The following is a 25,538-nucleotide window of genomic DNA, read 5'->3' as shown; positions in this document are numbered from 1 at the left end:
CATTTGAGTTTCAGAAGTGCTGGTAGGTGGATTTTGGACAGATATGAGGTGGGATATATGTCTTCATATACAGGGAATAAGCATATTTTCCAACGTGTTGAACTATTGGATGTAGTATCTCAGCGATGAAGGTGAGCTACTATAAATTGTTCTAATTTTCTGATCGTTCTGTCGCACTCTGTGGGTGTAAGCTTTTCACAGTATTGTTTATTGTAACCCCTTTGATAGAGCAGTGACCCCCCTAGAAAAGTAATGACAGACCCATTCAACCCTCTCCCAGGCAATCTTGTCTCAAAGACATCAAGTGTAAAGCCCACACTCCCAGCTCCACACAGCATCTGTAGGAAAGGTCTCCTTTGAATGTGCAAATCACTTGAAAGCTAAGCAATAAAGAAAAAACCCATTAAAGCAGGACTGCTTTGCATTAGAAATAGAACTTTGACTTTTCAAACTTGTTTGCCCTTTCAGCACAAAGCTGAAAACCTACCATGATGTGATTCCCATTTCCTGCCTTACCGAGTTCCCCAATGTGGTTCAAATGGCTAAGGTAGGCAGTTATTATCACGCTGGATATATTGTCAAAAACTATTTCAGTATGTATTTAAAATGTAAAAACGCTGAATGTACTTTTTCACTTTTAGCTCGTTTTTGAAGAAGTAAATGTGGATAGGTTTTACCCTGTCCTCTACCCAAAGGTAGGCACGGGTCCTCATTGTGACTTAGTGAAATATCACTTTCTCTATCGCTACCAGCTTCACCAACGCTACAGCTTCAAGAACCTGACTTAAAACTTCCTATCTTCTCGTCCTCAGGCATCAAGGCTCATTGTCACCTTTGACGAGCATGTGATCAGCAACAACTTCAAGTTTGGAGTTATTTATCAAAAGTTTGGCCAGGTGAGTGTGCTTCAGAGATACTGCTGCTAATCTTTCCTTTTGAAGTCATGTGTCACTCCCCCTGAAAATATCCTTTGCTTTGTCCTCACAGACATCAGAGGAGGAGCTGTTTGGGAATATGGAAGAAAGTCCTGCCTTTGTTGAGTTCTTGGAGTTTCTGGGCCAGAAGATTGAGCTTCATGACTTCAAAGGGTTTGGACACTTTTCAATTCAATTTCTTTCAGTTTTCACAGCAGCAGATTTAGGCACACTTGGTTAATTCTCAGTATAGCACTCTACCTAATGTCTGTCAGTAGCGGGCCCCCATTCACTTTGCTGCTGATTAGAGTTACGTTAAAATAAATCCCTGCAAAAGCGTGTCTGCCGACATTGTGATTGAGTAGGCAGAATAAGTGCCCTTGGCATTTCCTCAATGATGGATGAGCATAGATGGGCCGGGTGCTCTGTGAGTATTCCCCAAATGCCCCGCTCCTAACACCACTTTGTTCGTCTTTCTTCTTTCTTCCTCTCAACTGTTCACCTCAATCCTCTGCTTGCCTTGTCCTCTCATTCATTCTTCTCTTCTGCTTTTTGACCCCCCCCCCCCCCTTTCCTTGCGTCTGCACTTAACTCTGCGATCTCTGCTTGTCCTTTACTTCTCTAGGTTTCGGGGTGGGCTGGACGTCACTCATGGGCAGACAGGCACAGAATCAGTCTACACAAGTTTCCATAATAAGGAGATTATGTTCCACGTGTCCACCAAGCTGCCTTACACAGAGGGCGACTCACAGCAGGTATAGAGACATTCCAGTGATAAATCATCAGCGTAACTAGGTTGTCTTTTCAGGGCAGTTTTCACTATCCTTCACTAATTGATTTGTAAAGGCCTCTCCTTGTGACTTCACCATGTGTTTGACTGCAGCAGCAGGTAATTGGTCAGGGGCTAAAATCCTAATTTACTTCTTTTAAGTTCATGTTGATGAGGCAAAATGAATCCTTTGAATCTGTAATTGCCCTAGTTCTGAGGTGCAGGGCGAAAGCTAAAGTTAGCAGTTAAAGGAATAGTTTGACATTTTTAGTGGAAATACACTTGATTGCTTTCTTACAAAAAGGTGGATGAGAAGATCAAAACCACTCTCATGTCTGAACAATAAATATGTGGCTAGAGCCAGAAGGTGATTAGCTCAAACTTTAACATAAAGACTGAAAACAGGGAAAAAAGTCTCACTAATTAACATTATCTAATTTGTTTAGTCCATACAAAAATGTATTTCCATTCCTTATGCTAAGCTTAGCTAATTGGCTGCTGGCTGTACCTTCATATTTACCGTACAGACATGAGAGTGAAGAATTGATCCTCTCATCTAACTCTCAGCAAGTATTGTGCCGTACTTCCCCGAATGTCTGACTGTTCTTTCTGCAAATAAGAGTGATTATCTAAAAAAAACAGTATTTTACTTTAAGAATGCTTTACTTGCTTACTTAAGTTGCAGGGATCTGCTTAGCATTTATTAAGGTTTTGCAGCTTTCCTCACCTAACCTGCTGTCCTAGAGAAATATCTTTTTTTTTTAGATCTACCATTTCCACTAGCATTGCAGTGTTCTCTACTCGCATTGAAGTTTCTCTTCTGTTGGTTTGGGGCTGGAGACTTTCATCTCTTTGATGCCATGTTGCAATAAGCTGCATTGGTCCTCCGCTGCTCTTCACTGTCTCTTAGAGTCGTTTGAACTTTGTTACCACAGTAACCAAGCACAGATGGTCCGTATACATGAAGAGAAACAGAGGACGTAAACAACACTGACATGAAATGATTCATGAGGCACGATGCACCCATAATGAGACAACCTTATTTCAGGGAAGGAGAAAATGTGGAATTTACGTAGCCAGATCTGAATGAATGTGTTCAATGAATCTGATTTGAGCAGATATAGAGCGTTGACAGATGTCAAGTGTCTCAATCCAGCCCCACGCTTGCTGAGGTCATTTATAAGTCTAGTTTGGCAGTCCGTTTTCGGAGAGAATGATTGTTATTCAGCTATCTGGGTTCAGGATTCCTCTGTGTGAGAAAATATTAAAGCTGACACCTAATAAGCTCGGGGATGATGCAGTTGTAACCTGGCTGCCTGAATTTCATCATTAAATGGATCAAAAATATAAAGAATATGTTCTGGTTATGACATTTCATTTTCTACACAAAGGACTGTATTTGATCCTCATTTATATCCATCAAATTGTGACCTCAACTTTCCCTTACACTGTGTGTTAATTTGCAGTAAAACTCTCCTGCAATTAAAAAGCTGATCAGTAGCTTTTTTTTTTTGATGTGGAATAAAATTCTGAGACATTTGTAGATATTTGATAAATGAATGGTGGAGTGTCAGACTCTCTCCCTTTCAACAATATAAAACATTTTCCATTTTACTGAGGCATTTATTTAATATTTCTGGCCTATTTCTGGCTGATATGACTTATGAGAACTTGGCAGCGCCTGAAACAGATGGTTGATTGTTCTCATGTGAACAAACAGACTGGCTTTAACAGACAGAGGCTGTAAAATAATTTGACCACTAACTGTAAAAGAATCATCTATAAATCCTAGTATAAATATTTGCTGTATTGTAGTTTGTACACAATCGGTCCACTCTTGACAAATTTTATAGCAGTACCTAATATCAACTGTTGTGAAGTGGCTTTGTTAAAAGGTTGTATTTTAGTGTGTTAAACCGCCTGATGCCTGATGACGGGTAATCAACGCATGCCGCTGCAGAGCAAGGGTCAGAATGCTGAGGCTATTAATGTGGAGGAACAGGGGAGCTGGGACTGTCCGCACTGATAAGATTTTTTTGACTGAGAATGTCCGTCTATCACCAAACTGTATCTGTTTGCACAATCTGCTAGATCTGCTTCTACTTACAAGCTGCGGAATGATTCAGGTCACAGTGTCTTCATGATAAGGATCATTTTGGAGGGCTGAACAAGATTCATTTTGGCATTCTGATATCCACTAACATTTTAGAGTATTTTACTGAATCATAAACCTTTTTTGTTTGACTGGTATTCAGATTTATCAGTTTCATTTGAAACCAAAAATCCTTTTAGCCTAGTCGTAGCTACATTAGAAAAACAGAAGAGCTACAAGATGATTTTGGATGTTTTGTCTGACAGTTGTTTTAACTGGAGTGTCGTGCATCTCAGAGAAGAGGTTGTACTCTTGGATCAAAGTCATATCCACCTCGCTGCTGAGAAAATATTTACTCCCAGTCAGTCTTTCAGTGCGAGTCCTCGAAGTGATTCTGCGACGGCCCTGTGTTTGTGTTTGTTATTTGAGATGTTTCCTCCGCTGTTAGTTCTGATTATCTGTGCCCTCCAGCTGCAGAGGAAGAGGCACATAGGCAACGACATTGTAGCCATCGTGTTCCAGGAGGAGAACACACCCTTTGTGCCAGACATGATCCAGTCCAACTTCCTGCATGCATATGTGGTGGTGCAGGTGGAGAACGCATGTACGGACAATGTCACCTACAAGGTTGGTTCTGAGGACAGACAATACTACTGAATATCAAGATACTCTTACTGACAATGACCTTTAAAGCCTATTATAGATTCACCCATTCATTATTCAGGAGTTTCTGTTCTTCTGTGTGGCTTTAAAAAGTGGCATGTGTATCATGTAGCACAGTGTATCTTTCAGAGGTGTTTCCTAGGCTTTTCTCACCTGCCTGCTCTCTTCCAGGTGTCTGTGACAGCAAGGGATGATGTACCTTTCTTTGGGCCTGCTCTGCCTGACCCTGCCATCTTCAAAAAGGTCAGCAGTCAAACAAATTCATGAACGCAGTTCCCCATCACAAGTGGACGTCCTAAACCTTCATTCACTCTGCCTCAATACTTGCCTCCGTCAGGGCCCCGAGTTCCGAGAGTTCCTCTTCACCAAGCTCATCAATGCCGAGTACGCCTGCTACAAGGCTGAGAAGTTTGCCAAGCTGGAGGTGAGAAGAGTGTTGCAATGCAAACTGCGCCATAGAAGTGTGGATGCCCGTAGTGTGTGTGTGCATGTGCGCACACTTAAGCACACACCTGTTTGTATAGTTGTGCATCCTGCTGCCTGTGTTCTTCTTATTTCAAGTGACAACACAGATTCATTGTAATCTCTAACACTTCTCAAACTGTCACGGTGCAAATGAGCTCCACTCCTAATATTTGCTGTCGTATTATTTTCATCAGTTTCGCCCGTATCCCTCCATTTGAAATGATGAACTAACTTGAACTTGTTGACAGGAGCGCACCCGTTCAGCCCTGTTGGAGACTCTGTATGAGGAGCTACACATCAACAGCCAGTCCATGATGGGTCTGGGTGGGGATGAAGATAAGCTGGAGAACGGGGGCGGAGGAGGAGGAGGAGGAGGCTTCTTTGAGTCCTTCAAGGTACAGCCCCATCCCTTATTTGATGAGACGCACCGTTAATCTGCAACTCCACATGCATTAGAGAGAACGGGGATAAGTGGAGAAACTTTAAGGATGCTTTTTTTCCTCCCCTGTCTCTTGGCTGGGATTCTGGGTATTCACACATGAGAAAACAAAGCATAGAAAATTTGCAGTATCTCAAAGGACCAGCCCTGTGGCATTTGATTTCCTCACTTGGCTGAGACTGCTGAACTCGGTGTGTTTTCACATGATGGCGTGGTTTCGAGGCTGGGGAGCGTCCTGCTGTGTATGAAAGGCACTTTGCTCTGACTGAGAGTGCTCCATCAATGACCATTAGGGTTGCGGAGCGTAGCCCAGCTGCTGAGGCACGACAGTAGAAGCTGTGATTGTGTGTGCCTGACGAACGATTTAATGACCCCTCATTAGGAAGCTGATGATGCAGTTTGCATGTCTCCCCATGGACAGTGTTCCCTTGCTGTTTTTCTCTTCCCTCTGAGTTGCCGACTAGATCTCGGCTATTTTTTGTGTTTCTTTGTCGAGAAATATATCCGCCTTTCCCACAGTCTCTCTCTGTCTATGTTATCTCTTTAGATCCATCTCTCTTCCATACCTCCATTCACTAGCTCTGTATAAATACACTCTTACCTGCAAGTACTGTCTCTCTCTTTCTCTCTACCTGTGGAGAGCCTCTCTTTCTCTCTTTCACACTTCCACAACTTATATCAGCAAAGATTTACCACTCTCCTTTTCTCTGTCTTCTCTGTTTGGGTGTGTAGATTCTGCTGCTGCTGTCTTTTCTACTTCCTCTCATTGTCGGTTCTCTCATGTTGGTCCTCCTTGCTCATGATCTCTCACCCGCCATGACATAAAAACCCCACTATAGATTCTGCCAGGTTAAATGACGAATTAGAAAATAACCGATGCGGCGTCATGCTACTCCAACACAAAGCATACACTCTCCTTGACCTCGTACGACCATATATCTCTTTCACAAAGCCTCTCCCTCCTGCCTGTTGACCTGCACTGCCCCTAAGTGTTCAAAAATAGTCCTGCATAAAAATATGTTACAAATAACCACACGGCAATATGCTCACATTTGTGCCCACACGTTCATCACACTTTAAAATAGGTTCAACATGTACTCATAATTACCTCCATTAAAGTAAAAAAATATTGGAGCAAATTATTGATTATTAATAGTTGCCATTTCCCCAGAATTTTTGACATTCTATGAAATACATCTGGATACGTAAAATACTTAAGGTGTATACACAAGTGTTACTTCCCAACTGTGTCAACATGTCTTCTGCGTGAAAATTTCTCATCATGTGAGAAATTTGTAAAAACACATTATAAATAAGACACACACTGAATTAGCATGAATATTTACTAATATCTAAATGCTGGTCGACACTTGAAGCGTCGGTCAGTGTGTTGCGCTCCCCATAATATCAGTGGATCCACTGACAGTATCTCCTCGTTTCTCTCTGTAGCGGGTCATCCGCAGCAGAAGCCAGTCTATGGACGCCATGGGCCTCAGTAACAAGAAGTCACACACAGTCTCCACTAGTCACAGTGGCAGCTTTACCCACAATCCCGCAGAGAGCCCCAAAACCCCGGGGATTGTAAGTAGCCCATTTTGGTTCACATGATGCCCACCTGACACATACATTCAGGATATACTATACTTTCACTGTTCGCAGCAGAGTGGATAAGTACACATACAGACTCCTCAATCCCCTCCTCTTCCTTATGAGCAGCACTTTATAGCACCTTACTTACATCATTATGTTAACTCACTTTCATTCCCGACATTTTAAATTCACTCTTGCTTTGTACTAAAGTGGCTTTCGCTGATTGCCCTTTTCCATCTATGGCTCATAGTGTTTCTATTAATAACTCGGTATTCATTCTCAGTCTCATTCTTTCATTCAATCTCATCTGTTGAGAGAATCTTCATCGCTACATAGTGTGACAGTTAGATATATATGATTATATTCAAAATGAAGTATACATTGTGGAATGAAACCGATGATTTCCTTTACAATACAAGATGACTCTGTTTGTGAGCCCCAGTCTAGTCTCTATCCTGAGTCTTGAAGTGAGCTCAGTGGAACAGCTGTTTGACTACCCAGACTCCCTCCCTCCTTAATGTGCTTCGTTCATGGCTGTTTCCTCCTGTAAATGCTATAACCTCTCTTTGCATCCTTGTGCGTGTATGGCTGAAAAATATGCATGGCATGCGCCAAAAATGCGAGGAGCACACTCTCCTGTTTTTTGTCTCTTTCAAAGATGGGGTTGATTATGTTTCACCTGTTTTGGGATTCATTGCAGTTTGGGATTAGGTACAGTAATACGGATTGAAACTAAATTTACCCCATTTCTGAAAGGACCAAGTTTTCTAAAAGCTGTTACCCCTTTGGGTTGTGTCAGCCCTCTTTGCCCCTGTTCTCCGTCCAAATGCATCACTACACAGATCTGCATCCCTCAGGGCAGAGACCGTCGACATGCCCGCTACCTCGGTGGCACTCCATCTCCTGCTCTGCCCTCCTGTGTTGGAACCCAGCCTGCTTTTGCTCTAAAAAGGCCTCTTACTATGACCTCGATATCATGTCTTCTCTTTTACTGTCTTCTATTAACTCGTGCTCTGAGCTGCTTTTCAAGCTCGTTTGCACCTAGCTGTTTAAATTCTTTGTGCTGTGAGCATGAGATCTTATGACGTGTTCTTTTCTTTTTCTTCCCCCTCTTGCTCTCTTCAATCTATCATCTCCTTTCTCTCTCTGCTTCCCCCGCCCTGTCGTGCGTGGCTCAGTCATTGCTTGTCCCAGGGAAAAGTCCCAGTAAATATGGACGCCGAGGCAGTGCCATAGGGATAGGAACAATAGAAGAGGTTCATGTATAATTCTCACTTCTTGTTTACTGTTTTTGTCTTAACTTTGCTATTGTCTTTTTAAAATGTAAGTCTACAGTTAGTAGTTACCCTGTTTGTAGTTTCAAATGTTCCTGTTTAGAGTTTTTCAGTTCTCATGGCTATTAGTTTTTCCAATCTGTAGGCGTAATAAGTTATAATGACATTTGTTTAGTTATGGTTCGATTACAGTTTCATTCATTTGATTCATTCATTCATACCTAACCCACTTGTGTTTATGTATTATGGCTGAGAGGGAATGGTCCATCATGGACTGAGGGATGTTATAGCTCATTTACCTTAATAAAAATCTTTCCTGTAATGTAAATAGTTTTTACAGGTAGATGATTTCATTTCAGATGAATGTTTTGCAGTTTTCCTGTTGCATGCTTTGCACTCCATAACACCATATCTTAGGGCTTCATGCATGTGAATTCCATCACTTCATTTTGCTTTTAATTTGGTCCTAATCACTGTAGGAGAAGAGTAAGAAAATCGGTAAAGAAAATTGTAAACACTCCCACTTATGTTCTCATACAGTCATTCATTGCTGAATCACACTGCATCTTGAAGTAGAAGTATGTACCAGACATTTTGAATTTTGGACAAGTAAACTCCACGGCCTGATGTCATTATTTTAAATAAAAACCAAATATCACCCATAACACCCAGCAGGATGCCTCTAATAAAGACGGACGGTAAAAAAGTTGTGTTCATCCGAGTTAAGAGTCAAAAATCTAGAATATAGAATCAATTCCTACCTGAAGCCCAGTGTATAATGGATTTGTAAAACATGTTTTCAAATGTGTCATTACATTATCTAAGGGTTTATCAAGCCATCAGTTCATAATTCCTTTGTAGCATATTTTAGATGTAAATGCCTTTCACTTTGATAACCTATTGTGTCATATAGTGTATACAATTTAAAGTGTGGTTGTGAGAAGCTCATAGTATTCCTGTAGTGTGTCTGACTTTCTTCTCCCTACCCACTGTCAGTCGTTGATAATTCCTGGGAAAAGCCCAACCAGGAAAAAGTCTGGGCCCTTCAGCTCCCGTCGCAGCAGCGCCATTGGCATCGAGAACATCCAGGAGGTCCAAGAGAGGAGGTGAGAGGACAGAGCGGAGCTGATCAGCAGGGAGTGGGTAGTGAAGAGAGAATATATTGTTGCACCAGATGGAAGCAGGATGAGCAGAGGAACAGTGTGTCCCTTTTAACGAGGCAAAAATAGTTAAACGGCAACTTTCTTCAGATCCCACAACACCTGTTCAGATGATGTTAACGTGTTGTAACATTTCATCAGTAGTTCATCTAAATTGTTACTATATGAAATAAATAAACTCACTTTGTCTTCATGTCTCAATTTCCATGCCTGTCCTGAAGCCGAGAGGTGTCACCCAGCACTCAGAGGACACACGATAGCAGCCACTTGTCGCAGGAAAATAAATCAGACAACTCCTCCAATCACAGTTCTCCAGAGTTTCCTGCTACTAAGAACAGGTGACTATTAATTAAATTAATCCGCCAATGGTTTGCTCTATTATAATCAAACACACTGAGAAGTTTTTTTGTGGGGATAGATGCCTTTGGTGAGTGGGTAGGGAATGCATTTATACAGTTTAGAACAGTTTCCACGGACGACTGCCCTCATAGTCATAGTTCTGAGCCTTTTAAACCATTTTATGTCCCTTTATCGTAGCTTGTGAATGCAGCACTCCCCTCTCATTCTGCAGGAGGCAGGTGCCTAGTCTAGACAAAGACAAGAAACAGAAGGACTCCTCACAAAAAGTATATAAAAAGTTGGTAAAAGTTTTGACCGTGATGTTGTAATATACACAATACTGACATCTTTGCATTGTTAATGGGGTAAGGCACATTTTATTTTGAGAAAAATATACACATATACATGCATGATATAAAGCTTATATGGGACAAGAAAACATCTGGGTTTTTGGTTTATAATATTAGCATGGTATAGCTTAAATTGTGTTTTGCTGTGTCTTAAAGGCTGCACATGAGTTTTTTTGTCTGTTATAGGTATACAGGCAAAAAGATTATGATATATGCATTATGTTTTCCTCTGTGTTACCCAGCTCTAACAAAGGCTAATTTAGAGGACTCTTTTTCCAAACACTTTAAGAGATTACACGGCACATAGTTGCAAAGGCACTGCTGTCACTTCGCCTGAAACCGCTCCCAGAGGGAACGGGGGAAGGGCTGTGAACTATAGGTGACAAATTAATTTGACCTTTGGAAGGACAAGAAGCATTTTCACTGCTACTGCCCAAATAGGTGTCTTGATGTTCAGTGTACGGGTGTTTGTGCAGTCAGAGTGACCCAGGTGTGTAGTTTGGCGATGTGTTGCAGGGCGCCGTCCATCCCCGAGGCACAGGACCTTTCCCGCTCCTCCTCCAACGCCAGCAGCTTTGCTAGTGTTGTGGAGGAGCACGAGAACGAGCAAGAGGCCGAGGAGGAGTACGACACCGGACTGGTGGGTGGAGACAGGCAGGGCGACAACACATAATGGAAGTGCAGATATGTGCAGTATGTCACTTCCCCAAACCAAAAACAGCAGACAGCTTCTCTTACAGCTAGTGACATATTTGTAGTTACAATTAATATTTATCTCACTTTTACTTTTACTTTTACTTTGTGGAAAAAAGTAACTTCCTTTACCTCTCTTACAGGAAAGTGTGTCTTGTGTTACGCCACTCAAGAGAGACTCATTTGTGTACAGCTCCGGGTTGGAGGACAGTGGTTGCAGTACCAGCCAGGGAAGTTTTCCAGGTGAGTTTGGGAGAAAAAGGACTCCTATTACTGGGCCAGTAATAGCTTGAAGGTGTGAGAAGCAGGCAAGCTACCAAAAGGTCGACCGTTTCCCACATCCAAGGTATCTGGGGAAAATCTAGATGGGGCATATGTAAGAATAACACTCTCTGCCTCCCGAGAAAAATAATATCGAGGCAGCCTTGAGTGATGAACTTCACCTCAGCTGCACCAGTAGAGCTCACTGCCAACAACCAATGGCCCATTGTGTGTAACTATGAATAAAGAGCACTTTGCAAAACTCCTCTTAAATGAGTGACGTTCACCATGCCTACAGCATTACAAACTTATCTGCGATTCCCACACAACTTCTTTTATTCTGCACATTTAGTTTTTTTTTTTTTTTTTTTTTTAAATCACTGCTGATTCCCCCTGAACCGTTAATCTCTTGCATGCTCTTTAATTTTTTTGGCTGGAACTGTTTGGCAGCATTATGTGCCTGAGTTGATTAACTATGACAGCTACACATCTGTTGTCATCCTCCAGCTTCTCGTCTTCAGCAGCAACCGGACGGAGTGAAGACGTCAGAGCCAAAAGGGACAGACAGCAGGACCAAGATAGAGCGCCCCCCGCAGGAGCACAAGTTCTCACCGGTGAGAAAAAAAAGTACTTGGCATCAGTCATTGAATGACACTAAGATAAACAAAGTCACTGAAATGAATTTTCTCTCTGATAATTGTTTAAGTCATTTATTGAGTAGAAGGACCAAACAGTCGCTACTTCCTATCCCTCCCACCACTAAGAAACAAATTAAGATTTTGACCTGTTGATGGCATTAGATGAACAGTTAAGGGACCGTTGAAGTTATTAGAGTTCGTCCTGAGAGGGACATGAATGTCTGCACCAAATTTTATAGCGATACAGCCAATAGTTGTCCGGACATGTCACTCCAAACCACAAATGTGAAGCTCCTGGTGGCGCTAGAGGAAATGTCAAGGGATCACCAAAGTCAATTGGATAAATCTTATGGGGGGGATGAATGTCTTAAAAAAATGTCATGGCAATCCATCTGTTGTTGGGATATTTCAGCCTGGACCAAAGTGGTGGGCTCACTGACACACTGACATTTCCATCCATAGAGCCACCGCTAGCATGGCTAATGGACAGATTAATCAATAACGAAAATGATCATTACTTGCAGACCTACTCTGATCTCCTGTATTGTTGCAGGCCTTCTGTTGTTGTATTTGTTGATATTAACTGTGTCTCTCTATTATCTCTTCATGTCTGTATGCAGAGCTGTTAGCCACACCCAAATGATCACTACGTCAACATCCATTTTCAGGTTAGACATATTCTCAATATTTTGGGCCTAATTAACAGTATGATACTAAAGACATTTTCATTTTCTTCATTAATCTGTTTTCTACTTTGCCCTCACCTGTTAACTCCTCACTCAGCTGTTTCAGCTTAATGATAATCTATGTAACCTTCGCTCCCATTTCCTCTCCTCCGTCCCAGCATTCCCATAAGAGGCCTCCTGAGGCAAAAATGAGCCAAAGGCGTGTGATTTCCACCAGTGATGTAGAAGGGGAGTAGAATTACAAGCCCAATCAAGAGACTGACAGACTGTCCCTCCTGTGTTTGGCATGGATCTGCCACTGTCATGACAGACACCCAGCTTCACTGACATGTTCCTACCTGTCGCCCTCAATCCAGCTCCACACGGGATCCTTCTTATATGCTCGAGGCAAAGGAAAAGAGACCTCCACACCCGTGCACCAAGCATCTGCTACTGACTGTCGTCTGTCAGCTGGCTTAGCAGAATAAGTCTGCCTGCCTGCTCATTCTCCGGGACAGTATCCTCTTAAACCTGATTCTTAATGTAAACACTCAAATGCCGTGTGTCCTCTTTTAAAGATCAGGAGTTGCACAGGGGTTTAATCTTGTGGCTGAAAAGGTGGTGAGAGAAACCGAGACAGTGGGTCTGTAGAGAGAAGAGTTACACTAGAGAGGAAATGTTTTTTTTAATGTCAACCTCACATTCCACTGTGATATTGGGGGATATTAGGGGTTAACTTTGATGTACCGAATGTGTGTATGTGGCTGTCTGTCAGGCCATGGTTGTTGCTTTATTGATGATCTATTCTCCTCCTTCTGAGTATTCTGCAGCAGATATTTTATGACAGTTTCGATAAATTCATCATGTTTTTGATGGAGGGTACTTCTATGATGCTGCTGTTGGTGGCTGCATAGGCAGCATTCAATTTTTTCCTAGGTGGGTGAAGGATTGAAATACACCACCGAAAATGTGTCTGCAATTTTTGCATTCAAAATGTAGTTGTACCCCAGTAAATCTGTAAAAAAACAAACAAAAAAAAAAAACATATATATTTTAACACAAATGTAGACTCTGTTGATGCTATGTAATTGTAGTAAAAAGCAGAATTACTGTAGTGCCCCAACCAGCAACATGCTTCGTCGCTCTACGCTTCAAGGTATGCTGTTTAGACCTCTGTCTCCGAATGCTCTCTGTCACTCGCCACTTGTTGATTTGATGTCTGTGTACAGGTGTGTATATGACGGTACTGTGCATGGTGTAAATCTGCCTGTCAAAAGCCCTCTCCTCTGTGCACTGGTGTCGCGCTCGACATAGCGGTGTCATCCCTGTGATTTGTGTTCCGTTGAAAACCAGCCGGCATCTCCGGATGCAGTGCAGATTGCTGATAAGAGAGCCAAATGCCATAGTTTCCTACTTTATTTGTAAAGTGTAATATATGTACGTGACCGAAGCACTACATTTTCAGAGTTATTCCGAAATGATGACCTTCTAAAAAGCCGGATTTGTTGCTGAATATGAATTACACTGTGATTTGTCTTGAAGTTGCCTTTATGATGTCGCGTGAGCTGCTTTGAAGAAGGGTCCTATTCAAGGGCACTGCGTTGCCAGCTGGATTGAATGTAAAACTAGGCAGACATGTATTTATTCGTACATATCTGTTCCATTGAACAGTGATACTGTGTTGACCCCTGACCGTAGTAAACTTCAGTCTGAAACAGCTCACCTTTCCCGAGCGGATCAGCTTTTTTTCCTGTTTTCAGTTTGTTATGAAGGAAAGAACTGATACGTGGAATTGTTTTATTTCAGTGATATAACTGAAGAAGACATATGATTTATTGTCTATAGTGAATTAATGACAGCATTTACAGTATGTGAAAGTTCAAAAGGTTAAGGACACTGGATCAAAAGCAAAACAGCCTTCTATACTGTATTCATCAAGCTGTTTGTACCGACAAATCACTAGGAACAAAGTAAAAAATATATAGATACATTTTTGGTAATAATTTCACATTCGTGCAGCCTATTAAATTGATTCATTAAAATATATGATTTCAAATGATTTCTTCTGGACTTTGGAAAAGCTTGAATAGATGAAGTACGCCCTCCTGTGGCTATGTAATATTATAGCACATCACTGTGTGGTACCATTCGTTTAACTGTGCTTGCACTGTATGCCAATGGCCGATCCAAACCTCAATGAGATTGGGAGTGAACCTTCTATGTGCTTGATTCAAATGATTGTATTTCTGTTGTCAACAGTCTGCTTAAGCACTTGTTCAAAAGACTTGTAAATAGTGCTTCACGTCCTTTTTGTAAATTAAACCAATAAAAACGTTTAATAAAGATGAAGAGGCATACATTACATCAAACCCTGTTGGTAATTTTTGCCACATAAATGTTGATGGTTACTGTGCAAGGATTTCAGTATGAATATTAGGTATATGTCTGGAAAAAAAAAGCACTTACTGCAAAAAGATTGATAAGAAAATTAGGCATTTCATGTTTTTAAGAGACAATGTAAGGCTTGTTTCTTGTCCAAAACTATAGTTAACTCAAGGAGCTATTGTTTTCTAAAGCAATGTAGTATGTTGAAAACAACCATCTCTATCAGCCTGTTCAAAGTTATGATCTTTAAGATTTTCATGAAATCATAACCCATTTTTTTTTATACCATTTATGGTTGGCATTTTTCAGCAATAGCCATCTCAATGTATTAACAATTTGCAATTACGTCTCTGTGTTCGTTTCATTGTTAGCAGTGGAGTCTGCCATTATCACGCTCGTTGTAAATTGGCTTCACACGCATGAGCGACTCACAAGAAACGAAGCGTGACAGTAGTCCAGCGTTACTGTTTGCTCTTCACTCTATTTAGACCATGTCAGAGCTGTATTAAGATGCTGCTAATGTAAACTGACCAGATCCTGTTGGTGCCGATTCACATCAAAAGTGTTTGGTTTGTGAAACCGGGAATTGGCCTTTACTCAGTCACAGGACACCGATGTATTTGCCACCTTGGTTAGCACTATGCAATTGTTAGTCAGAAATATGTCTGAAAAACAAGACAGTGGTCATATTCTGCATTTTTTTGTCAGCGGATAATTTTTAAGTTTTGCAAGTTATTACTGGAAGATGGAGCAGCCACCGTGAGCTGCAAGATGAAGAGTTGCAGGCAAAAGGGCCGCAGACCTCCATCTCCTCAGGGAATACAGGCACCATTCACAGCATCTAATCAGATCACAGTCGCAATTATTATTGACTTTTTTATTAAAACAACATTTTAAGTATTTTTGGCAGTGAATTCGCCAAATCAACCAGGACTGTAATTTTAAGGATTACAACATTAACCCATTTCCACCCACTGATCAGTTGTTGATCACATCTCCAGGTTCCACCACTTGAAGTCAAACGGTTCCCTGCGGACGTTGGAGCCACAGTGCACTTCTCCCAGCAGTTTGTGGTAGGAGGCGAAATCGTCGATGAACGTGCATTTGAGGCCCAGGCCCTCCATCAGGGAGCACATCTCAGCCTCCAGGGCACAGCGTCCGTTCACCTTGGGGCCAAAGGGCTTGGGGATGCCAAGGTTTCGCCCCAAAACGATCATGTTCACCTGGGAAAAAACGTGACAGATGATGCGACTCACAGTAGTGCTACCAGCTCCTAGATTTACTTAAATCTGATCTCTTTCTTAAATAGGAAAAAACCATTGGGGGATGATCACAGCTGAATAATACGTCTGAACACACCATGTCAGGGTAGTAAGCCACTGCTCTGTACTCCTTCTCCTCCTCCTCCACCAACTTGAATAGGATTGGCAGGTCAATGATATCCTCATCTTCCAGGCCCAGCTCTCTCTTCAGTACATCCCTGTTCCAGTCAATGCAGCTCTGGGAGAGAGGAGGCGGTGAAAAAGATACCATGCATTCCACATACTGTACAACACACCAGTTTTAAACTATCTTTGCTTCAAGCACAAAGTCCACTGTGTGACCAACAGTATGAAGACAAACAATTGCTCACAAAACGCGGGTCATACTGCAGAGCTCAGTGACTCAAAGGATGCCATCTCTCCGATACGTCAATATGTCTGCCCTGCTAGATTTGCACCTGGTCAACTATAAGTGCTATTATAGTGTGTTATGTTATAGTGAAGTGCAAACATCTAAGAGCAAAAACCACTCATTGTGAAGCAGTAGGCTACAAAAGCTCATAGAACAGGGCCACCAACTTAGTGGCGAGAGAGGACATACTGCCTCTGGAAGCAACGTCAGCACAGCAACTGTTCATCAGGCGCTTTAAGACCAGTGGCCAAGTGGCGGCACACGGGACTAAGATCAACAATACAAAAAGTCCGCTTACGCCGCCACCGGACTCTAGAACAATGAAAACATGTTGTCTGATGTGATGCATCCTTCTTCACTGCCTGGTTTTCAGATGGATGAATCATAGTTTGGCTGGGCGCCTGAAGAAAACTTCAGCCTGAATGCATGGTTGCCAACTTTAAAGATTAGCGGAGGAGGAATAATGGTCTGGGGCTGTTTTTCATGATTTAAGCCTAGCCCCTTAGGTTGAGTGAAGGCGAAATCCTAATATCCTAATGTCACAGCACCCCAACCTTATCCACATCCAACACCTCTGGGATGAACTGAAATGCTGACAGTGTGCCAGGCCTTATCACCCAACATCAGCAACATGCTCTTTTGGCTGAATGGGAGCAAATCCCTGCAGCCAGGTTGCAAAATCCGGTGGAAAGCCTTCCCATAGAGTTGAGGCTGTTATAGCAGCATATAACTGCCCATATATTTCGAATGAGATACTCATCAATCAGATACTGTATGACTTTCACCAACTGAACTAGCCCTTCATCATCCTTTCTGGGCTTAAGTGTAACCTTACAATCCCACTCACCTGTACGTAGTTATTTTCAGACTGTAGACTCTCATCATTAAGTATATCATCCACTGTTATGGGTTCTTCATCTCTCAGACCTTTTTGGAAATATTGTAGAGCGGGTGTTGAGAATAACATTGTGAATTTTTTCATTGCTAAGATGCACATCGCAGACAGACAAGCCTACCCTCAAACAGTTTGGCTTGTCCGTGACCATTTTTCTGTAAGCCTCTGAATAGCTTGTAGCCTGAGTCTGGGCTGGCCAGCAGCAGGCGGAAGCGCTGTGAACAGAAACACAAGAGACAAACATAACACTGGCTGTCTCATATCCTGAGAGCTTATACAATCCCACAATGTACATAACAGCATGTCAGTATCAGCCACTAACAGCTGACAGCTTCCTGTCTTCTTACTATGTCATATTTTACTTCAGTTTAGCACTTTAAGTTGTATCTTTTCAAGAGGGAACTTCACCTTTCTGTCAGGTGCAGGAACAAAGGTCATGAATTCATCTACATGGCCGACAACGAGCCAGTCCGAAAACAAGGCAATGGGCTCCTGAACCTTCTGAGCCCAAAGGAAGTCCTGAACTACTTTGGTCATGTTGCGTCCTTTAGTTGCCCTTGAAGAAATTCAGAGAAGCAAGTATGTTCATAAATCATCTGTGACATGTTCTGTTTACTGTGCAATGAACGGAATTTATTAATCATATGAAAAACTGCTGATATTTAACTCATTGATTCAAATTCTTCATGAGTCATGGACTCATTTCAAGTTCTCTGGAAAACTCACGTAGGGAAGGCCACTCCAATGATGATTCTCCCAAGGGGGTAGTTTTTTCCATTCAACGTAACAGGGGGGCTAACCTCCAGGTTACCAAATGAGTCCAGACTGCTCACATCCTTTCTCTGGGCCACCCTTGTCACATAGCCAAAGTCGGGGCCCTGGGGATATGAAGTTGATTAGGATAAGGCACAAAATCCTGCTTCTATCAGAGCCTTTTCATTTCTGAAAGCATTTGAGTCACCAGCAGTTCATTATATGGAAAGTCCAGGAGTAGTCCATCTCGAGGGGAGTCCAGAACAACAGGAAACCGATGATGAGGTGAGTCGATGTAACCAAACTCCAGTTCATCCTGAAAATTAGATCGTATGTACACGTTATATTTTTTCTGTCTTTTAGTTCTTATCAGAGGTTTATAATTAACAAAAACATAAGAGATGTTTAAAAAAAAATTCTAGTTGTCATTTTTTTTTCAGTGTGAATGTTTCGTGTAAATTTTAGATTTTGTTTGAAGTTTTTTCTTTTTTTGCTCTTCTTTCTCATGATCCACTGACTGCCCCTGTTATTACAGTATTTCCAAATAGACCCATTCTGGTCTGGCTTTTCATTTTCCAAAGAAGCACATTTTTTCAGTTGAGCTTTTTCCGAAAAGTATACTATTACAAAAACTTTGTTATAGTAATTTAATTTCTTCTTCCTCTTACTTTCATAACATAAGGATTATGAAACCTATGACACTGTTACTTTAGTCACCAAATTTCCAACCAGAACTGGATCTACCTGAACAACCTCCAGGCTCTGTTAAGTTTTTCATATTCTTCCACAATTACCAATTTATATACCTTTTTTTCATTTTCGTATGAAATTGCAATTTCCATAGTCCACATTTTATCTATTGCATGTAACCACATAAATCTGTATGGCAAGGATCTCCAAGTACTCTAGCTCATTGACAGTCAGTTCAAATTTAGTTGGAAAGCCTTTAGCCAAAGTTATAAAAACATAATGTAAAAAAGAACTAAAAAGTAATCCCAGTGAAGGACTTTTCACAAACTGTATGAGAATGTGAATGAGAACCAAAAATCAAAATATTGCAAATGACAGGTAGAGCTAAAATCTACATGAAAGTGTGACACAGTTCGTTTTTGTCACCTGCATCCAACGATCTCCTCTGTTCACATACTCATGGCAAATCTTCAGCTTGTACCCACTCTTCCCAACAAGATTCCTCATTCCTTTCAGGAACTGGTTGTTATCAGATGTGCTAAATAAGGTACCCACAGGAACACACACAGTTTTCATCAGGTAATATTTTGCAATTTTCTTGTCATTTGCAAAATGCAAAATTCATCTGGCTTTTTGTATCTTCAAATTCCACCAATAAACAACATCAACATTGTCCAGATTCTTTTTGGTAAAACTAAATAATGAAATATTTGAAAACATCCAAAAATAATATATTTAGGACCACAAAGAGAAAGCTTACAATAGGTAAATGGATGTTGAAAATATTCAAAAGTGCTGATACAGATAACTGGGAATCATTTTCTGTATTTGTATTCTGCATCGCATTTTCTTGGTAGTTTGAGTTCAAATTGAGGGGAATGTGTAACACTGTAACATGCTGTTGACACATCTATTGTCAACATCATTTTTATTATTCATCAGTCCTCTCTTACCTGCAGACAAACACCTCTACAGGCTCCAAGGTGTTTGGTGTCATGATCCAGGGTGCCACTCTAAATACAACTCGGTCTGTGAAAATGGGCGTCTCAGGGAGACCCTGTCAAAACATGAGAGGCCGATGAGTGCTGCCAGCTAGAAAAAATTTTATCTAAGAATGGCCTAATGTTTGTTTTTTGGTAAACAAATGCTCCTCAATCTGATTAACAAGTTCATTTATGTTGTTGAGAGTGAAAGGTAATTTTTGTCCTTGGAAATTGTAGTTTGCCAAAAAAAAAACAACTTATCTCCCTACTAACTTTGTTGGAAGCTATCAACCAAATCATTAGAGGAAGACTCTTTAAGATGTAGTTGGAAGCTCTGAAAAAAAAAAATCTACGGACCTTGACTGAAGAGTTTTTGTCAAAGTGTATTTTTGTTTTTACAATTTCATCGCAAACACTATGTATAAAATCCAGCGTAAAAAATAAGATTAAGCAAAATGAGGAGCTCAAATTAGGAGATGAAATAAAGGTGTGCAAAATCGTTGGTGACACGCTGTAGGTCTTACTGCACTGATGGGCTCTAACAGACTGAGGTTGATGCTGATGAGGCCATTGAAGTCTTTGTCAGGAAACCTGAGGCCCTCCACGTACAACGTCATCTCTGCTACGCCTCCGAGGTAAGGCACTTCCTGTGACAGGACCTCACTACTCAGCACCAGTGGGTAGTCCTTCACGAAGTAGTTATAGAAGAGTTTATCTGTTGAGGTAAGAACACCATGATCAAGGTTCAAATACCGAGGTGCCTAATTTGGAAAAAAGAAAAAACAACAGTGAAAAATGCATACAAATAACAGATTAAAACAGCACAAAGCCTTATCTAAAACCAGCTGAATGACATGGATGTGACATCATCTGTTTTGGCGCTTTCATCTTTACTCACGCAGGCTATTATTCACCGCTTCAGCGGAACCGGACCTGAAGACTCTGACACTCTCTGCGTCGCCCTGAGAGATGTGCATGGTGAGCTTGTAGCCCTCTGGGAGCTTGGCAGGGCCTTTGGTCCGCAGCACCATGACTGACATGTCCTTCAGATCTCCACATCCACAAAGAGACATGGGAAATGTTACTCAAGTGTGCTGTTCAATCCTAAATACCATAGACTTTTAAACACATGTAATATACAGTATACATGTGGAATGCAGTACACATGACATAAATGTACTTGAGTGACTTTTTTAAACAGCTACTGTAAATACGACTGTCAGCATGTGGTCAAACACAGGATATGATAACTAGAGGGAAGTACACACATACAAGTAAAACTGCAGCATGACAAACACCTCATTTTACTATAAAATTTCAGCTCTCTTGGTTTGTCCATTGCACAGTGGTTTGCGAGGCCTATTTTATCAACTCGCTCACTCACACAAAGGTCTCTTAATGTGTATTTTATCAAACTGATCTACCATATCATCACTTTAATCCACTGACCCTAATAAAGCAAATAAAGTTAGGTCAATAAGTATTAGGAGAGTGGCACAAGTTTAGTAATCTTGCCTCTGTACACCGCCACGATGGATTTGAAACTGACGAACCAAGATGTGATTGAAGTGTAGACTTTCAGCTTTAATTCAGGGGGTCTGACAAAAAAATCACATTAACTGTTTAGGAATTACAGCCATTTTTATACATGCTCCCTCATTTTCACAAGCTCAAAAGTAATTGGACAATTGACTGCCAATCAGTTCATGGCCAGGTGTGGCCTGATCCCTCATTATTTCACCACACATAAAGCAGATAAAAGGTCCAGAGTTGATTCCAAGCGTTGAATTGGCATTTGGTTGCTGTTCATGGGAACTCTCAGTATGCGGTCCAAAGAGGTCCAATGTCGTAGGCCATCATTTGGCTGAAAAACCAAAAACAAACCTAGCAGACTGGTGGTAGAAAATGTGGGAGTGGCCATATCAACAATTTGTTACATTCTTAAAAAGCAGGAGTGCACTGACGAGCTCAGCAAAACCAAAAGGCCTGGAAGACCACGGAAGACAACTAAAGTGGATGATCACAGATTTCTTTCCTCTGTGAAGAAAAACCCCTTCATAACATCTAGCCAGGTCCAGAACACTCTCGAGGAGGTAGGCGTTTGTAAGTCTACAATCAAGAGACGCCTTCATGAATGTAAATACAGAGGTTTTACCACAAGGTGCAAACCACTGATAACATTCAAAAACAGAAAGGCCAGATTAGACTTTGCCAGAAAACATCTTAAAAAACCTGCCCAGGCCTGGAACAAGGTTCTTGGGACGGATGAAACCAAGATTAACTTTAACCAAAATGAAGGGGAGAGAAGAGTATAGAGAAGGAAAGGAATGGCTCATGAGCCAAAGCATACTACATCATCTGTCAAACATGGTGGAGGAAGTGTCATTGCATGGGCATGTATGGCTGCCAAGGGAACAGGGTCACTGGTGTTTATTGATGATGTGACTGCTGATAGAAGTAGCAGGATGAATTGTGAAATTTATAGGGCTATAAGAAATGGAATAACAGCCTACGGCTTCCTGTCTTCTTGGAATATTGGAATGTCTTCTTGGAATGGAATATTCTTCAATGGCCAAGTCAGTAACCTGACCTCAACCCAACTGAGCATGCTTTTAATTTACTGAAGACAAAACCAAGGGCAGAAAGACCCACAAACAAGCAGCAGCTGAAGGCGGCTGCAGTAAAGACCTGGCAAAGCATCTCAAGGGAGCAAACTCTTTATTTGGTGATGTCCATGGGTTCCAGACTTCAGCCAGTCATCGACGTCAAAGGACTTTCATCCACGCATTAAAAATAATCCTTATATTTATCATTATGCTGTCTTGTCGAATTACTTTTGAGCCTCTGAAAATGAGAGACTATGTATAAAAATGGCTGTAATTCCTCAACAGTTAATGTGATATTTATAAATATACATTTATATATAAACCCCTTGAATTAAAGCTGAAGGTCTACACTTCAATCACATCTTGATACCTTTGTTCCAGATCCACTGTGGGGGTTTACAGAGGAAAAATTATTAAAATTGTGTCACTGTCCAAATACTTATGTGCCTGTATGAGTATGTACTGTATGAGTGACCTCTTAATGCTGGCAACAGTTATAATTAAGCTCATGGTACAGAAAGAGAGTATTCACTGGCGAACGAGAACTGATACTGTTTTACCTGACACTCTGGAGACGTAGTTCTGCTCGGTGTCTGGTTTCTTCCCGTAGGACCGCTCTGAGTCACAGTTGACCAATAGGATAGCTCCATGCCCATTAGGACCCCATTTCCAGGAGCCCTAAAAAGTTTTCAACAAACCAGACATGGCAATAAACTCGATTCACAGTTTGCTGGAAAATCTTAATTCACGATACATTTTGTGAAACTGCTTAGACTTTGACTTCAGGGCTTTCACTTGTGCTTATTAAACTGCCAAAACACAGAGAATACAGAAATGAAAATGTGTGTTTTCAAAACACCTATATAGAAAGGTCTCAGAACCAAAGGAAAAAAAGTAGAGAAAAATCAGATGTCAAAGTTAACTTGAACTTCAATGGTCTCTGATGACAGCCTTTTCAGGCTTGTCCGGAGATACTATCTTCTGCACGGTTGGCAAGTTTTAAAACCCAAACAGGAAGCAGGAGCACTTTAAAAACTAGGAATACGCAGCACATTCCATAAATTTTATTCAATTCAGTTTGTTAGACTTGGCATTTTATTGTTTATCAGAAATTGACGGAAACAGAAAATGTCTCCTTAATAGGAGTCAGACTTTGCACTGCCGTCTAAAAATGATACGTCTGAGCTCACCTTATTGGGGTTGTTTTTCTCCACAACGCCGTCTCTGTCAGCATCCACATCCAGAGAGATCTCTGTGTGACAGAGACATTTTGTTTATCACCAGGTGCCTTTGCATGGCTGAAATATTTCAGATATTGGCTCCTATCATGGTACAGCTATCGTTTTCAAAACGCTGTTCGCAAATACTTCTACCATCATTGTGTAAATTGCTTTGTACATGTATATATATATACAAAATACAGACCGTTCTGGTTAAAAACTTGATTCCTGTTTTAAATGTAATGTGTTTTGAAACACACCACTAATGTTCTGCTGATATAATGCTTACTAAAGAACAACTCACAGTCAAAACATTAAGCAAATAATTGGCTATTGTATGGTATACATCTCTCTCTTTTTTTTTTTTTTACTAGAATTAATTGTTGCTTTATAATGTTTTAACTTACCAACAGCTGTCAGGTGCAGAACTGCTTTCCCCAAGACCTCTTTATTCTCCCCATAGTACCGGACAGACAGCTTATAAAATAAAGGCACAGGTCACTTACATTCACAAAATTACAATATTTGGAATCCCTTTTATTGTAAAATCTGAAATAAGCAAGAATAAAGACTTTAGGATTATAAGTTGTGCATTGCAAAGAAAAAAGCTCATTAATCAAAAAAGGAGAACGTACAAGTGCTACAGGGAGGGCGAGTCTGACTTTGACTTATTTCAGTAAAACTCTACTCTGGCAGTATAGAAATTCACTGACTTCTCTTTTAGTGTTTTTGTTTCGGGCTCTGAAACTGACTCATATTTTACATTTGAAGCCCAGATGTTTTAAAACTGTTGTTTCAGTGGACCTGCTCGTCACTGACGCACCTTAGAAAAAAAATCACTACATATTTTTGTCTGCATAACAATGAATCATTTTTCTGACGTCAATATCTTTTCACATGAACTTCATCCTCCTCGGTGTGCATTTTGTCATCAGTAACTTGGTGTCTTACTTTACCTTGCTATCGTTTTCAAATTGACTAGCGCGGCTCATGCGGATGAGTAACACTGAGTTTCCATTGAGAGGGATGGGAGAGAGATGTGATGTCTCCTGAGGCGGCGGGCTGATGCTGTACTGAACATTGGAAGTGCACTTCACAGAGAAGAACTTGGAGCTGGGAGGGGCACTCCTGGGAACAAGAGAAACATCACGTTTGTTGCATATTAGAGCTGTGTTTACACCACACACACATACCGTATTAAACATATAATGTTAGCGTGACGGCCCATATTTATCCATACACAAGCGAGGAACAGCACTGGTGTATGAAGGCAAGCCACAAGCTTGTATTTCACAACAGGTGGCAGGCCAAAGTAGCAGCTAGAGAGTCGCGATGATGAGTCAGTCTGTATTTTTATTCCATGGAAAACACTAAAGTGCAAACGTGCCTCCCTTCTGCCTAAGGACTAAGATACCTGATAGTCCCACATTAAACCGTCACTTGATCCCTTGTGTCAGCTATTTTGCTGTAATATCGTCACCACTGGTTTGTTTAGGAGTAGGCACCATGCAGTCCCAACGTCAGCTGAAGGGGCATTAAAGGAGAGTTCCATGCTTCTTAAAGTCCGTCTTGATAAACAATACGGACATGCCCATATGTGCACTGAAAGAATTATCGGTCACCGCAATTATTAACATTTAAACAGGTAGGCAGTTTTAATGTTGTGGCACTGGACTGTTTTGAAACAGTTCATTCTAGACCCTCAGTAATGTGATTTAAAACCTATTTTGCAGCCTCTGTTATTTTCCATGGCTTCGTGGCTTGACCGAGTCAAAAACACACAGATCTGCCACAACATTAAAACTAGTTTATTAGATGGTGTTGATGATGTGAAGAGGATGAAGGAGACTCCGCTGACACCGTCTTGATTGCATATAAAGGTTTATTACAGAGAAGTACAGCGTCAAGTCAAGCGTCTCTGCTGCAGGTCTGCTTGCGGGAGGGTGTGAAGCCGATGAACCACTCTGAAAATCAGCCTTGGTCCCCAACTCCTAAATAAGGCGGTTGTTTTTCCTGAAAA

General features: G+C 41.2%; 2 protein-coding genes across 14 annotated transcripts in view; one reads left to right on the top strand and one right to left on the bottom strand.

Moving 5' to 3' along the window:
- rap1gapb (RAP1 GTPase activating protein b) overlaps positions 1-13,355 on the top strand; it is an 86,409-nt gene extending 73,054 nt beyond the window's left edge. For 11 of the 12 annotated variants that reach the window (XM_040116088.1, XM_040116094.1, XM_040116087.1 and 8 more), the window contains 17 exons: positions 469-547; positions 642-695; positions 813-896; positions 988-1,088; positions 1,540-1,669; positions 4,247-4,402; positions 4,610-4,681; positions 4,776-4,862; positions 5,152-5,298; positions 6,792-6,923; positions 9,203-9,312; positions 9,588-9,704; positions 10,554-10,695; positions 10,892-10,991; positions 11,517-11,623; positions 12,268-12,315; positions 12,492-13,355. In XM_040116088.1, the coding sequence (XP_039972022.1) occupies positions 469-547; positions 642-695; positions 813-896; positions 988-1,088; positions 1,540-1,669; positions 4,247-4,402; positions 4,610-4,681; positions 4,776-4,862; positions 5,152-5,298; positions 6,792-6,923; positions 9,203-9,312; positions 9,588-9,704; positions 10,554-10,695; positions 10,892-10,991; positions 11,517-11,623; positions 12,268-12,276 (1,627 nt within the window). In that variant the 3' untranslated portion in view covers positions 12,277-12,315; positions 12,492-13,355. The remainder of the gene's footprint in view (positions 1-468; positions 548-641; positions 696-812; positions 897-987; positions 1,089-1,539; positions 1,670-4,246; positions 4,403-4,609; positions 4,682-4,775; positions 4,863-5,151; positions 5,299-6,791; positions 6,924-9,202; positions 9,313-9,587; positions 9,705-10,553; positions 10,696-10,891; positions 10,992-11,516; positions 11,624-12,267; positions 12,316-12,491) is intronic. The other variant, XM_040116096.1, reaches the window with a different exon arrangement.
- Positions 13,356-14,109: 754 nt separating this feature from the next.
- The window catches only part of padi2 (peptidyl arginine deiminase, type II), a 15,329-nt gene continuing 3,900 nt past the window's right edge, over positions 14,110-25,538 (bottom strand). For both annotated transcript variants that reach the window (XM_040116084.1, XM_040116085.1), the window contains 15 exons: positions 24,475-24,646; positions 23,926-23,995; positions 23,489-23,550; positions 22,859-22,976; positions 20,591-20,743; positions 20,217-20,407; positions 19,663-19,766; positions 19,136-19,247; positions 18,228-18,335; positions 17,993-18,144; positions 17,675-17,822; positions 17,388-17,481; positions 17,219-17,298; positions 16,057-16,197; positions 14,110-15,920 (listed from right to left, as the gene is read on the bottom strand). In XM_040116084.1, the coding sequence (XP_039972018.1) occupies positions 15,687-15,920; positions 16,057-16,197; positions 17,219-17,298; positions 17,388-17,481; positions 17,675-17,822; positions 17,993-18,144; positions 18,228-18,335; positions 19,136-19,247; positions 19,663-19,766; positions 20,217-20,407; positions 20,591-20,743; positions 22,859-22,976; positions 23,489-23,550; positions 23,926-23,995; positions 24,475-24,646 (1,939 nt within the window). In that variant the 3' untranslated portion in view covers positions 14,110-15,686. The remainder of the gene's footprint in view (positions 15,921-16,056; positions 16,198-17,218; positions 17,299-17,387; positions 17,482-17,674; positions 17,823-17,992; positions 18,145-18,227; positions 18,336-19,135; positions 19,248-19,662; positions 19,767-20,216; positions 20,408-20,590; positions 20,744-22,858; positions 22,977-23,488; positions 23,551-23,925; positions 23,996-24,474; positions 24,647-25,538) is intronic.

The sequence above is a fragment of the Xiphias gladius genome, chromosome 21 (genome assembly GCF_016859285.1).
Source record: "Xiphias gladius isolate SHS-SW01 ecotype Sanya breed wild chromosome 21, ASM1685928v1, whole genome shotgun sequence".
Taxonomy (NCBI): Eukaryota; Metazoa; Chordata; class Actinopteri; order Istiophoriformes; family Xiphiidae; genus Xiphias; species Xiphias gladius.
Note: the sequence above shows the minus strand (reverse complement) of the source record. Positions and strands in the feature narration are given on the sequence as shown.